General features: G+C 39.7%; 1 protein-coding gene across 1 annotated transcript in view; it reads left to right on the top strand.

Annotated features, from left to right (window-relative positions):
• Window positions 1-2,279: 2,279 nt before the first annotated feature.
• Window positions 2,280-16,295, top strand: part of CFTR (CF transmembrane conductance regulator) — a 129,577-nt gene continuing 115,561 nt past the window's right edge. Inside the window, exons 1-2 of the mRNA XM_070947559.1 lie at window positions 2,280-2,476; window positions 10,293-10,430. Of these exons, the coding sequence (XP_070803660.1) occupies window positions 2,280-2,476; window positions 10,293-10,430 (335 nt within the window). The remainder of the gene's footprint in view (window positions 2,477-10,292; window positions 10,431-16,295) is intronic.

Here is a 16,295-nt window from a genome sequence, read left to right as displayed (position 1 = left end):
TTTGGGGCACATGGAGCAAGATGGGGCTCCTCTTGCTGTCTTACTTGATTTCTAGCTCTGTGTTTAAATATTTTTGGGGAGGGCTTTTTTTTGGGGGGAGGCTTATTTTAGTGCATTTGCTCAAAAGCCCGATTGGGCTTATTATCAGGGGATGTCTTATTTTCGGGGAAACAGGGTAGTTCCTCTATTATCCATTGTCTGTAGAACAGAATATAGACAAAATGATTATTTGGTACTTGTCTGTCATCTCTCATACCCTCAGGAAGGGCTCATTTCAAAGTCCTTTGATGTCAACTGCAATCTTTCCATATTAAATTAACTTTGGAACATTCCCAAAATGAACCCTATTTTGCTGTGCTCTTTGAAGGTTTCTTCATAAGCACAGAAGTATGTAGAATTTATCCCACTGACAACTAGCAAGGGAATCCTTCTAGTGTGCAATACAGTAAACCTGTTTGCCCTGTTTTGTTTTGTTTTTTTCCTGGTGAATTTGTGCAGGATTTGGTAGCCAGGGTTTTGCTTCCTAGTTGCAGAAACTGCAGATACCAGCAAACTTATTAATTTAGACCCTTATATTTTCAGACTGTGACTGTTAACAACTCATGTTCACATTTAAGGAATGCTTAGAGCACAATGAGTGACATTCTGTTCTAGGCCGGCCTCCAAAGAATGGTGTAACTCATTTTCCATGTCTGGTGGGGCTTTTGGACTGGGTTTTCTTGAATAGTAAGGTAAGATTATTTTGAAACCCCAGGAAACTTCAAAAGGATTTTTTGCAGAATCATGAAACTAAGTAGAAATAGTTTTAAGCGAAAGAGAAATACATAGTACAAAATGTTGTGTGAAATAAAACATTAAAAATGTTTTATAACAATTTCCTTGTATAGGTGGAGGCTCTAGAATTGCAGTCTGAAAAGTTGACAGAATTTGGATCAAAACCAAAACTTGAAAAGCAGCAGAAGAAAATATGCTGAAAAGAATGAAGTTATTATGCTCTGACAATGAATTGTCAGAGACTACTAAAGTATAATTTCTTAGCTGACAGTCTACTTGATCTATAATACAAAGTGTTCATCAGTCAAAGTATCTGATAAAAAAAAACTAGTTGTTATTCAAAGAGCTGTAAAATGTTGTAAGATCTTTTACCTATGACAGTTTACCAAGTAAAGAAATATAGCAGGAAATTGATTTAACCAATATGATCCTTACTGTTGTGATGCTAAGACTATATTGTCTTAACATTTCCCCTTACTTTTTTAATTCTCATATTTAAAAAAACTATATATCTCTGATTTATGTAAAAAAAAAAAAAACAATATCACGCCGGCACACTTAGTATAGAATAAAAGACAGTGCTACTAACTTGTGGGAATTCCTCATCAGACAAAAGAGCTATCTAATCCAGCATTCTGTTTTCAAAACCAAATAAATATTAAGCTTACCAGTCTTTCTTCTTCCAATTAAATTCTCAGATATATCGGTAGTTATACCTCCATCATGACAAGCAGCCAGTGGTATTTTTTGCCTTCCATTCATTTTTAAGTTTCTTTTTAATTGTACAAGATATATATCCCCCAAGCTTTATTTGTTTTAATTTATTTATTATAGTCTTAAGCCCTCTGTTATCTCGCCACCTAAATTTGGCAATTGTTGAAAAGTCACAGTATAGTTTTTGACTATTTTGAGTTGTAGAATACCCCAAAACCTAGAGTAAAGTGTAAGCACATTTAAGAAAAGGCAAATCAAAATATCTTCCCCAAAACCACAGGAAAAAAAGGGTCTAGGACAACTCAGTGCAGCCAGTTTAGTACGGCCAGCTCGCCATTGCCAAGTTTCCTCTACCAACTCACTGCTGCCAAGTTGTCACAGGACAATTGAACACAGTCCATTCAATGCAAGGACAACTTGCTGCAGTCAGTCAGAGGGAGAACTGAGTGGGTGAGTGAGCAGGAACACACACCCATCACCATCACTGCCATTGCACTGAACTCGGGCTGTTCAGAGTTCGGGCCATTTGGGGATGGTGGTGGAGAGGTAACGGAGGCTGGGTACATCCCATTTTCATATATCCTGCTGCCACCCATCCTGCCTACTGCTGCTGCTTCCCAATGATCCAAACACCACCACCACTGAACAGCTCATGGCAGCAGAGTGTATGAAAATGGGACATGCCTGGCCGCTGCCACTTCTACACTGCTTGCCCAATTCACTATTGCCAGCCGAACAGCCAAATCTCCAAAGGGCCTAGAGCTTGGTGCTGTGGCAGCGGTGGCAGCAAGATGTATGTGAGCTGCTGCCGTTCTGCGTTCTGCCCAGCTGCTGTTGTGGCCCATCAGCGGCCTGTGCAGCTGGTAGCTGATTCTGACAGCGAGGAGGCTGTTGTGATGCTCCAGCAGCCTGTGCAGCTGGCACTCGAGTCAGACAATGAAGAGGCTGGAGAAGATGTGGTGCCGGAGGCGGGGATTAGTAAACTAAGGTTTGTACGGACTTTGTGTGTGCTGCGTTCTTTGGGGTCCGCAGCTGCTCACTTGCCCAGCCACCCAGCTCTCCCTCTGGCTATCTGCAGCGTCAAATTGGCTGTGTTTAATTGTCCTGCAATGACTTGGCGGTGAGGAGTTAGCAGAGGTCACTTGGTGATAGCAAGGTGGCCATGCAGATCTGGCCGCCCTGAGCTGGCCACACCAAGTTGTCCCATTCTTGGAGAAAAAATGCTGAAAATAGTGGACCCATTTTGCAGAACTCTCAATTTCAGTCAGTGAAAACTTTGCTGCTCCCCAAATTTAAATGTCAACCATCAGACTTTATCCATACCTGATGTACTGAATAGTAACTTAAGTTCATAATTATCACTACACATAGAGGAAAATAGGGAATCAAAAGAAAAATGAAAAAGTAAGGCAGACATTTACAAACTTAACATTTCTAGATTCAAAGTAGTCTTTGTCTTGTAGATTAATATTAAATGGGTACTGGGTGGAAGATTGAATTTACCATGTCCTCTCTCTATAGTTCATGCATCTGCCAACATTTACATTAGGTTTGAGGATAAAATATTGAGACAAAAAGCATTAATACTGGAACCATGTTTGTAAATAAAAACATAATGTAAAATCAAGATCTTCGTTCGTGAACAATTAAATGACAGAGCACCATGTGATGGGTACAACTAAACAAAATAAATCTAATTGCTTTGATATAAAAATGTAATCAGAAAACATTACACATAATAGATTTATCCAATGTATCATTTGGAATAAGAGAGTAAATTACTATTGATTTTTCTCTTTCCTGTCTGACATCAGAAAACAATGTACCCCTACATACTTTGTGCATATGTGAATCGGTAAGTGTCATATTATAGTTCTATACGATAAAAAATACATAACGAAAGAATATAGAAATAAAATCCATTGAATTGAGTGGGAATTACATTTCAGCAATCTGAAGTGGTCATATAGTCATTTAGTATGGAGTAAATGGTTAATTTTCTTTACACTCACGTAGTTATTGTTTAACCCAGAGGAGTTGAGAAGGAGAGAATAGATACAGACTTTATAAGAAGATTTATGAACCCTTTGTTATATATTTGTCTGAAATGGTATAGGGCCGTGATGGCAAACCTATGGTACACATGCCAGAGGTGGCATGCAGCACCCTCTCTGTGGGCACACAAGCCATCGCCCCAGCTCAGTTTCACCATGCATGCGCGCATGCCTCCTGCTGGCCAGCTGGTCTTTGGGTCTCTGCCATGCATGCGTGGGGGCAGGGTGCATGTGGGGGGCCAGCACACGCATGCACAGGGCTGTGCACACATGCAGGGGGGTAGGGTGTATGTGGGGAGTCGCAGGGGGCTATGCATGTATGCATGGGGGTGCTTGCAGGGGGCACTTGCAGGGGGCACACATGCGCAGGGGAGTGGAGCGCATGCACAGGGTGTACATGCGCATTGTATTTTGGGTTCGGGTGCGCACGTGCATTCACACACTTTGGACACTCGGTCCGGAAAAGGTTAGCCATCACTGGTATAGAGTTTCCTGCCTAAGCAGGGGGTTGGACTAGAAGACCTCCAAGGTCAGTTCCAACTCTGTTATTCTATTCTATTTACCTCTTATAAACTCTATTATCATTCCCCCATCTTGGACAGATCAATTTCCCAAAATAAGAAAGCAAAAATTTGAAGAGCTTGTCATGAAATCTCAAAAATAGGAAGATTAGGAAATACAGTATGTACACGGCTGAATAACAAAGAGATAGTTTAGTACAGATTTAACAGATTAACAGAGTTGGAAGGGACCTTATAGGTCATCTAGTCCAACCCCCCCACTCAAGCAGGAGACCCTTCACCATTTCTGACAAATGGCAGTCCAATCTTTTCTTGAAAGTCTCAAGTGATGAAGCTCCCACAACTTCCAAAGGAAAGCTGTTCCATTTTTTGATTGTTCTCACTGTCAGAAAGTTTGTCACATTTCTAGGTTGAATCTCTCCTTGGTCAGTTTCCCTCCATTATTCCTTGTCTGGCCTTCAGGTGCTTTGAAAAACAGCTTGACCCCCTCCTCTCTGTGGCAACTCCTCAAGTATTGAAAGACTGCTATCATGTCTCCCCTGGTCCTTCTCTTCACCAGACTAGCCATGCCCAGTTCCTGCAACCTTTCTTCGTATGTTTTAGCCTGCAGTCCCCTAATCATCCTGGTTGCTCTCCTCTGCACTTTTTCTAGAGTCTCAACATCTTTTTTATAGTGTGGTGACCAAAACTGGATGCAGTACTTTAGCGTATGCACTGGATGCAGTGGTGTAACTGGGGCTTTATAGAGTGGTATTAGTACCCCCCTTGATCTTGATTGTATCCCTCTGTTAATGCAATTTAGGATTGCATTGGCTTTTTTAGCTACTGACTCATATTTAGCTGGTTGTCCACTAAGACTCCAAGATCCCTCTCACAGTCACTGCTATTAAGCCTGTTTCCCCCAGTTTATATGTGTGCTTTTGGTTTTTCTTACCTAAGTGTAGGACTTTACTTTTCTCTGCATTGAATTTCATTTTGTTAGATAGGGCCCAGTGTTCAAGTCTGTCAAGATCCATCTGAATCTTGAGCCTATCTTCTAGGGCAGAGGTTTCCAACCTTGGCAACGTTATGACTGGTGGACTGAGGAATTCTGGGAGTTGAAGTCCACCAGTCATAAAGTTGCCAAGGTTGGAGACCCCTGTTCTAGGGTGTTAGCTATTCCTGCCAGCTTAGTATCATCTGCAAATTTGATGAGTTCCCCTTCTATTCCCTCATCTAAGTTGGTTATGAAGATATTGAAGAGTACTGGACCTAAGACGGAACCTTGTGGCACCCCACTGCTTACTTCTCTCCATGTAGACTTAGACCCATTAAGGACTACTTGTTGAGTACCGTTTGTCAGTCAGTTGCAAATCCATCTGGTGCTGAAGCTATCTATCCCACTTTGTTCTAGTTTACGAAGAAGTGGGTTGTGATCTACTTTGTCGAATGCCTTGCTGAAGTCTAAGTATATTACAATCACCAGCAAAATCTAATATGACAAATAATGCAAAATTGTACTGAAATCAGTTAGTTTACAAATCACAGGAGTACCAGAACCTTCTGAGGCACAATCTACTCAGAATTTCCTGAACATGTTTGTTTATCTTTGTTCCCAGTGAAAGGATATTTTCTGGTTTTCAAGTGTCTTTTACCCTCGGTTTCTTTTTTTCCTGGAGAAAAGTTAGAGTATTTTAACTTGAGGTTTATAGGCTGTCAATAGCAAATGATTTGACATGAAACTTTGGAGATGCTTTGAATGAGGCTTAGTGTGATTTCAAGGGCATTACCCAACACTTCTCCAGATCTAAATATAAGAGAGAAAGGGAGTTCAGGTGCCAAAAAGGAAGAAGATGCAGCAGTTGAATGGTTTTTTGAAATTTGGAATTTTATTCCCCAGCAAAGTACAACTATTAAAGGCTATAAAATCTTATTCTTTTGACCTTAAACTATAGCTAAAGAGAAAGTTGACAATTTGCTAAATATTTCTGAATTTAAATGAAGTTTGTTCTTTTGACATTCTAATCCATGCTTCAGGGATGGAGATGAGAAGATTGTCTTTTTCCTTTGTTCCCCCCTCCCCTGTATATTCTGATTATTTTCCAAGACACCAATTCAATGGTTTAATTAACTAGGCATGTACTGTAGCTAGGAGGTTTTACTTCTGTTATAATGGTAACAGGCCTGTCAAACTGGCAGCCTGCAGGCTGGATAAGTCATGTGTTCGAGCTGGATACGTCACCCCAGTACTGCAAAGGTAAAAAAACATGGCGATACATCACGATCCGGCCCGTGACGTGATGGAGTTTGTCACCCATGCCTTATTAGACGCATGGCCTCCAAAAGTTTGGCAAACCAGGGACATGGTATTTGTTCAGGAAGTCTACAAATCACCTTTTCCCAAAGCCATTTGCTTAAATATTTGTAATCCTAGAATCTTTTGTTAGCTTTTATAATTTCCTGTTATTTTAGGACGATTCATTCTGTTCCAGGTAAGATTATTTATGTGTACGTTTGTGTGTGTGTGTGCATACATTTATAAGTATGTCATGTATATGTGCAACTTTGTATACAAACCCATACACACACAAAAACAGATTCTTCCTCTGTTCCTTCAGAGAAATAGAGGTAATTTCCGGTCCCTTCTGTAGGAAGGATATAGATCTTTTAAATAAAAAATAAATCAATTTCTCCATAAGAAGATAAAAAATGTACCTGCCAAATAACCTATGATTTCAGGATCAATGTACTTTAATGTCAATAGGTGTGTTCAGCTACGAATTATCTTAATCTTGTCGTTTCAAAGTAAACAAGTCTGTTTTTTTTTAAAAAAAATAATAAATTTGGAGATATAAAACTTCAAGTTTCATAAGCTTCTTGATTTTTTGTTTGTTGAACTTCTGCTGTCAATATGTACTTCTAGTAAATATTTCTAACTTTAACACAATGTATACAAAGCACTTTAAAAAGTGAGACAGGATTAAATATTACAATTCTTGTTGATCTTTGGCATTCTGGAGACATTAAAGGTAACAAGTTTCTTTGTGTTAAACCAACTTTTCTTATTTTTACAAATTTATCTGAAAAGGATACATTTCCTTTTACTTAATATAAGACTTTGTGTTGGCTGAAATATGAGGTTTTAATTGTTTACCAACTTTGTCATCAAAAAGTGAACATGTTCAGAAATCCTTAAAGTAGTAAAAATGCCATTGTTAACCAAAGTAAATTCACTTATGAAGAAAAGAATCCTGAAATTATTTGCAGCTCTTATAAATACATTTATCACTTTGGGGTAACATATTCTCTACAATTATTCTGGTCATATCCAGATTATTTTTGTTCTCTTGATTTAAGCCAAGAATTTGGTTTAATTATACTGTATAATGAAAAAAGATAACATTTTCTTCAAAATCAGTTTTTCATAAAATGTGCATAGAAAGCACAATGGAGTAGTTTTCTGTGTTGATTGGCCCTGGGTTTATGATTAAAGGTAAAGTTTCCCCTTTCTAGTCATGGCTGACTCTAGGAAGTAGTACTCATCTCTGTTTTTTAGCCAAGGAAGTCAGTGTTGTCCAAAGACATTTCCATGGTCATGTGGCCAGCATGAATATACACCGAGGTGCAGTTACCTTCCCACTGAAGTACCTATTTATCTACTTATGTTTGCATGTTTTTGAACTGCTAGGTGGGCAGCAGCTGGGACAAGTAACAAGACATCCCCTCATCAACAGTGATTGGGTGTTGAATTCAGGCAGTCAGTTTTCCAGGTGACAAACTCAGCATCTTTAATTGCTGGGCCTTCATGCACACCCACCCACCCCCATTATGATTAAATATTTCAAAATAAACCAAGATATAATCCAGTTTAAATCTACTGGTGATTCTGTTTTAGCACACCGAACCACATGCCAAGATTCAACTCTAATTTAAATAGTTTAACTGCCCTTTATAAAAGAGGAGCTAATAGTAGATTCAATTTACATACAATAGATTTGCATCGTTTATTATACAAGTTTTTTAAAATTAAATTGGTGTTGATCAAAGTCATTCTAGCAGCTAAAAGGGTATATTTTGGACCACTAGAAAAAATGCATTTTAAAAAATGTTATTCAGTACAAATAATTGTTTAGTATTTTTCTTCATATAAAGATGGGCAGCTGATATTCAGACAAATAATTCTGTCTCATTGCTAGGATTTACTTAAGATCTCTTTTTTGTTGTTGCTTTAGAAGTAAAAATTGCCATCAAGGGTCTTTAGTAGCAGTGATCCACTTGTTTTATTGATCAAGAAGATCAAATACGTTATTTTTCTCATTCCCAATGCAGTTGTAAGATCTATTTTTGTTTGAAATTAATTATTGTTGATCAGGAATTGGAAGTATAACAGTAAATACTCTGAAATTGCTCTGCATTATTGTAGTGTAATAATAGTATATGTGTGTGTGTATAGTATTAATATTTCAATGTCAGTTATAATGTGTGTGTGTGTAGTATTAATATTTTAATATGTCAGTTATAATGACATAAAATAAAATTAATGCTTTTAGTTTTTAACTTATTTATAGTGCAAAATAGTCCCGCACATTATTCAAAAATAAACCTACCGTATGTATGTATGTATATATGCCAAGAAATACTTGGCATATTCTTGCTATTAATGGCACACCATCATATGGATTAAGAGTTTAAAACTTGTGGGAAGGCAGATCTTCACTCAGAAATGAAAACAAATATCTTTGTTTTTCTGAATTCCTTTCTCAGTTTATTCAGTAATATATTTCTGCTATTGCTTTCCTGGTCTCACTTGTTTCCATTCTGAGAGATCATTGTTTTGATGTTGACTGAAAGTCATAATAGATTATTACTGATCCGACTTAACCAAGAGTGGTTCATTGAAGTGAAATAGTGCAGGCAAATAAAAATCTACTGTATGTGTCTTGGTGGATTAGAAGCTACTTAGCCACAGCATGATATAGCTGGGGGGAAAAGTCAATACAATCCTAGCCTACATAAATTTGATGACAGTGTTGAGACCAAGAAAAATCATTATTCCTTTCTATTCTGCATTACTCAAATCATTCAGAATATTGCCTTCAGTTCTAGCCACTGTTAAGCAGGCGTGTGTCCAAAAGACTGCAAGGAAAGTTGGGGGTATTGGTTATGTTCAGTCAGACAGAAGACTACGCAGTAATCTTCAAAGATCTTTCAGAAGATAGAATTAAGAAATACAGCAGGACATTTCCTAACTATAAAAGGTGTTCAATAATGGAAGAAACTGCCTTAAAAAGTGGTGAACTATTCTTTGCTGCAAGTGTTTAAAAGGAGGTTGGATGACCATCATTTGGGAATGTCACAGTACTGGATTTCTGCTTTGCTTAGATTATCCATATCTCTTGCAACTCTCCCATCTTTTATTCTTTGATCTCTGGTTATTGGAATTGGACAAGGAGGATGAGGTAGAACAGGGCTGTTTAAATAAAAGAGGGTTGTGATGAATAAAATATACGGCAGTTTGCTTTAGAAAGTGGATAGATACTGACTACAATTTTGTTGGTTATACCTAAGGAGAAATACATTCCATACACACCCAACCTTCCTGTTAATTACCAGAGTAATTCCCATCCAATTGCAGTGGTAGTTTATGTATTCCGGTGAGCCTCTACCTGGGCTGAGCTGGACCTTTCCAGGATCCCCTGACCAGGCTCAAAGCTCATATGTACTTATCTCCCACCTCGTGGTCCAGCCCAAGCCTCATACGTACCAGATTACTCACCTCCCATTGGATTCACTATTCCTACCATCCATTAGCCCGTACATAATAAATTATATTAATTATCCTTTTTCTATGCTGCCATGAGTTACTTCTCTGAGGTCTTCAGCACTGATCTGATCATATAATGTGTTACCCATAGCTCATGTGTGCCTGATATAGCAAAATAATTGATGTCCAGGTATTCGTATAGCTGGATAAGCAACTTGATATATGAGGACAGGAGTAGCAAAATTCCACCCAAGATTGCATAACATAACATGCACTTACTAGCCATTGGATAAGCAATGTTATCATACAGTTGAAGACCATATCATAATGTGAATTGGCCATGCATGTGTGTCACTGAAGGATACTTAGGCCATATATTTCCTTGTAGATAATAAAGTTTTGTGTGTTTTAGCATTTTTTTAATGGGCTGGTAGCAAATCACCATGAAGCCTGCAGACTTCCTGCCTTTGACCACTTTTTTCCAAGAAACCAATCAGTTCTACAAGACACTTCCTTCTTGGATGCTGGCAGTGGCTCCCTTCAGATGCAAAGCAATCCTTTACTCTTCCCTGTCACTGCAATGCTAGCCAAAGAGACTGTTCCCTATCCAGCTACCCCACCCAGGTAAATAATGCTCAGGAACCATGCATCACTTCAGACTCAGTTGACAGAGCACTTTTTTTTTAAAGTTCTCACAGAGTAAAATTAACTGCCTGCAAAAAACAAAGTGAACAGGGAATGGGTGGGAAAATAGAGCTCTCTTGTCAGTTGGCTGAGTGTTTGCCTGTTTAATGTGCCGATGAAGATGCCTGGTGTCATTCAGAGCAAACATTCCAAGCTAGGGTTTGATCAACTGGTGTGGGAAGACAAAAATATGCCCTATTCTCACCTCATTATGTAACAAAAGTAAGGACTTTACGATTATAAAACTAGCTGCCACTATAAATTTTAGTGGAGTGACTCCATAAGGAAATGGATGTGATGAGAACCTTTGCATCACACAAACGAAAACAGAGAAATTCAAAAGCAGCACAGTTGCTTCACCATAAATCCCTTCCAACAAGCTACATTCGTGCCATGCACTTAACAGGGTAGATGCCTGGACCAGTTTTCTCGGTTCGGACACAGATCGAATACCACACGAAATAAATGGGCTGCTGCTTCGCGCAACAGTTTTTTAAAACAAAAAGCCAAAATTAACAGTAGCTCAATATAGCATGACACGCGAATGCTCCAGTAAATTCAAAATCCAGCCGCTAAGCGGGAAAGGGTGGCAGCTGAAACTTCATGAAAAAACCCAGGTGCCAGCCAGGCGCATACGCGTGTCTAGCAAGACGCCACGCAATTGCCAATCGAGGGTACGTTCTTTATTGCTACTGCTGGACAAGATTTAGTCGTAGCCTTGACATTTAATACACGACCGAGATCCAGTCCTGTTTGCAGCAGAACTCCCGGAAGCCTCGCTTAATCTGAAAAGAGGCGCTTTCTGAAGACGGCGAGCTGCCAGCTATCCCGCGGAGGACAGCAACCACCGGCGGCAACGTTCAGGGAATCCGATTCCTCTTTCGAGGCTACCGTGACCGCTAAGCAAGGCTGAAAGGAAAGCGGGAGGAAGGCGGACGAGGGAACGGCGGCTTCTTCGCGCGGAGTGAGGGCGCGCGCTCCGGCGGAGAGAAGCACCTGGCGCGAGGAGCGGGGCCTTTGCGTTGTCCCGGGCGTGAAGCGGAGGGCCGGCTTATGAAGCCGGGCCGACTTGCAGAGGCGGGGTGAGGGGCAGGAGAAGGAGGGAGGCGGTGACCTCAGAGTCGGATAAGGTAGGAGACAGCGGTGCAAACTGTGGTTTGTCCCGCTTTTATGGGGGGAAGGCGAGACTCTCAACGGCGCAGTCCGCTGTGGGAAACCCGTCCCTTCTTTTTCCTTCGCTTGCTGCGCCCAGCAGCCCCGCCGGTGGGGGGCCATGCAGAGGTCCCCTCTGGAGAAGGCGAACGTTTTCTCCAAACTGTTTTTCAGGTGAGCCGCCGGGCCGCACGTGCTTCTGGCTGGGTGGGCGAGTGGGAGGGAGGGAGAGAAATGCAAACCAGCGAAAGCGGATACTCGGCCGGGAACGGGAGTGCGAGGCTGAGCTCTGAGCGCCTGCCGGAGGGTGACGTTTGCGCCTAGAACTCGGGACGTCCTTTCAGGAGGTTGGAAGGACCGTGGGAGAGGCGAGCCTCAGGACAGCGCTTATTTTTATTGGGAAAAGGTGCTCTTTTGCTTGCTCTCCTCCTCCTCCTCCTCCTGTAAATCGTTCATAACCATCCTGTAGCCCGAGGGTATTAATGATTGGAGTCAAGTGGAAAGCCCTGCAGGGAGGCCCCCTCCCGTCCCCTCCTGCTTGGATTTCTCTCGCGCAAATACCATCGCGCACAGCTGCCTGAGATGCCAGTAATTAGCCCTGAAAACAGTTGGCAAAGGAAAAGGGAAATGCTGGGTAATTCCAGGAGGGAGAGGAGGAGGAGGACTCCCCCCCCCCACCGCCCTCTGTACCTTTCCTCCCTCCTTTGTACACTTTTGTCCCAGCGCCGGTCACAGAGCGCTCCTTTGAATGGCCGCCAACGCTTCCTCATCTCAGCTGCGAGGCTCATTAATTTCGCCCCGAAGCCAGGGAAATCGATTTAAAGCAGATCATTCAAGTAACCTTTGGCAGGCAAGATGCCTTCGTGCCGTCTTCCGATGGGAGAGAAAGCGGGGGGGGGGAGGGGGGGAAACTCTTCCTGAGGATGGTTTGCTCGTGAAGCAGGATTTATAAGCAACTGTGTGGTTAAAGTTCCTAACACTGTCCAGGGAGAAGCGGGCAACAGCCTCTCGGAGGTACTGCTAAGCCTTTAAAAACGTGAGCTCAGAGTAGTCAATGTTGAATGCAACTAATGACGAATTATATAGTAACAATTATTAACTAGTGTTTATTAATAAATTACCATATTTCTCAATAATATGCTAGGTTCCATTACAGTTTTCTTCCATCATAAAGCCAAAGGTGGAGTCCTTGAGTTTTCCATATAATTTATGCCATAACTAAAATCAGATCTGCTGAATTTCATCAAGACAGAGGGGAGGAGATGGTTAAGGTCTTGGACTGTCGCTGAGAGACCCACCTTCTAACTGACTGTCAGTTTTGGAAGTGCTCTAGATTACCTATGGGAAATCACCCTCTTTAGCTCAACCTATACCACAGATTTATAAAGGAAATAGTAGGGAGCATTATGTGTATTAAAGAGTTCTTGATTGAAAAGGCAGGATATAAATGTAACAGGCAAATAAATAAAAATGATGGACCATGCAATACTCGATACCCCCTTGAGTCTTCCATGCCTGTTTTCAGAGCCAACACAAACTGTATAGACTATATGATGGAGAAAGAGAAGTATGTGATTTTCATTTATACAAAACCATGGATTCAGGATGGACAAAACACAATGTCCACTATGCATATTACCCTTTTAATTTAAGAGTTGATGTCCATACATCACTTTGGGTTTGCATACATCATTTTAAAGCAGGATTGGACAAACACAGTAATGCTATGATAACTATATGCTGCATTTTATATAGGAGACAGTATGTTACTTAAAATGCTTTTAAAGCTGCCTATAGGTTTCATTGATGTTGGATTGGATGAGATTCTGGTTTGAAACAACAGGCTCTTATTACATTCAGATAATTTTTAGCCATTTTCAGCTTTTTTTCTTCTTTGCATGTAAGTGCAGAGACAAAGACAGATACTCTTTGCTTCATTTTGATCTGCTAATAAATACCTGGTCTGTCCATAGATACCAGGTTCAAGGTAAGGATTTTCTGTAGGTAGAAAAGGTACAGAAAGTGACATAAGGACACACTTAAATGGTAATAACTTTATTAACTTAAAACAACTATAATCTATAGGCTATTGTCTATAATTCTTTACCCACAAAGTTAGGAAATCTACTTTACACAGCCGCATTGAAGGGAAGAGATAATTGAACTTGCTTTTTGCTTTATGAACAACAGATTAAGTATAGCTAAAATATCTTCTTAATATATATATTTGGGGATATAGTTTAAGATGGAGAACATTTAACCCTCTCCCACAACTTCTTGATTTAACCCACTCCCACATCTTTTCTTCCACTAAATGCAAACAGAATGGAAGAATGACATTCAATTGTTATGAATATATAGAAGGTGTGCTGTATTATCTTAAGGACAAAAAAAGAAAGATATGCTAATGTGATGTTAATACATTTTCCATTTTTGACCAATATATGACTTAGTATCCAGCTTTCAACATTTTACTTCTTCATATTCTGAATTTCAGCAATCCGGTGGAATATTTTTTTAAAAAAACATGTAATTAGTAAATGTGCATGCAAGGGGTGTATTAAAAGTACTATTCAGAAGCGTATTATATTAGAGAGTATAACTTGCACAAAATGCATATATTTAGAAAAATTTGCACCAGGGGAAATGGAAATGAACTTTTTGATTGATTTAGAAAAGTATTAACCCTGATGCAGAAATCAGAAGATTGGAAAAATGGGGAAATAAAATTGAAATTTTTTCTCTCTGTTTGACAAGAATTTAGTTGGTGCAGTTATAGTTGGTTCATCATTATGAAATGATGAAGTCTTTTAATCTATTTGTTTAGATATACTGTACATGTGCATATGTACAATATATCTAAATACAGAAATACAGAAAAAGGTATATGGCAAAGCATGCTCTATCTGGAATAATGAATTTCCTCCCATGTGAGGCACACAAGGCATACTTCTTCTAAGTCAGGATGAGAAGATATACATCTTCTGAAACAGAAATGGACAATCCATGGGCTAAATACACCAGCCCCATTTCCCCCTTTGTGTATTTCAGAACAGGTCAAGCCACCAAAATGTATCAAGATCAATATTTTAACAGCACAGTTTAGATTTACTGAAAAGTACCATACCAGTGACATATGTCCTATGGTTTATCATATCCAAATCCCCCAAATTAAGCTTTCCTGCTGATGTTGCCATATTATTCAATCACTTCCTGCGAAAATCAGAGGGTTTTTTATACATGCATAGAAACATACAAATAATGATGTAGGCCAGGGGTCCCCAACCCCTGGTCCTTGGACCGGCACTGGGTCGCGGCATGCCAGAAACCAGGCCATGCAAACAAGCGAAGCTGGTTTCGTGTGCTGCTGGATGTGGGCAGCACACGAAACCACACCCCTTCCAGTCCACGGAAAAATCTCTCTTCACAAAACTGGTCCCTGGTGCCAAAAAAGTTGGAGGCCTCTGCTCTCGGCAGAAAATAATGCTAATCACATTTAGAGGGCTATCTAATTGTCCAAGGCAGACTTTATAAAAGATGAAAAAGACGAAGTACAAGTGGGCAATCTGCATCCTTGGCCTCAATTCCCAGAGACTTTGGCCCAAATTCAAAAGCTAAGTGCAAGATCTTGGTTCCTTCATCCCTATGTGTGATTTAGAAAGAGAAACAGAAGATTAATAGAAGGGGGGGGAGGCTTTTTTGTGTCACCTCCATTTATGACTGATACTGCCCATTGCTTTGTTTTACTCTATCTGCTGCTGAGTAATCTGACTCAACAGATTATCTCTAAAGGAAAGTGTTTATCATCAGAAAAATGTTTGCTTAGCATAAGATGAGTTCCATTCTGTTCATAGGACAAGAGATAATCACCACAGCTATTCTTCTTAAGTCAATTTATACTTTAATTATTGATCGTTTGACTAACATCCAATTTCTCATTACTTCACATACTTGGTTTATACCTTATCTCTTCTCTAGAATTGTTAACCAATGAGTAATATAATTGTAATTGGCAATAATTGGCTAATATAGGATACTCACTTGGTATTTACTTCTGAGTAGTTTATACTTATAGGAAGGCTCTGTAAATATTTTCATAGATCATTGAGCAGTAAAAGTTCAATTAAGAGCACTTCTTGGATAACAACAAACAGATATGATTGTTATAAGCCAGGTGATCTAAATCAGGAACACTCCTTCCATAGAGAAGCTGATGCTAATGGATGAAGTATGTTTATAGTCTACAATTCCTCTTTTGTTAACTTTATTTTTGCTATGCAACCATTTAAAATATGTAAACATTAAAAGAGTACAAATAATGAATTTACGTAATAAACTTTATACCATGTGTGGCTTGATTATTTTCATATATACATGATTTTTAAAAAAAGAATTGCAGCCTAATATATATTAAATTCTTTTACAATATTACCCTGATGTTCCATCTTCTTCATAATCATTAGCAATTGTTATGTAACAATATTAAGAACTAGGTGGCAACCAACTATCCTCATTTTTATCTTTGATTCACAACTTGGCCTGCTAAGATTGGATGATACAGAACTCTAGCCCAAACCCCCCATTCTCTGCAGCTTTTCTTGTTTATATTAAACAAGATTTTTCCATCACAGATGGGCTACAGGTAAGCTGGAT

The sequence above is a fragment of the Pituophis catenifer genome, unplaced genomic scaffold (assembly GCF_029215685.1).
Source record: "Pituophis catenifer annectens isolate HBS135680 unplaced genomic scaffold, rPitCat1.0.hap2 SCAF_7, whole genome shotgun sequence".
Taxonomy (NCBI): domain Eukaryota; kingdom Metazoa; phylum Chordata; class Lepidosauria; order Squamata; family Colubridae; genus Pituophis; species Pituophis catenifer.
This window is presented reverse-complemented; position numbering and strand designations above follow the sequence as displayed.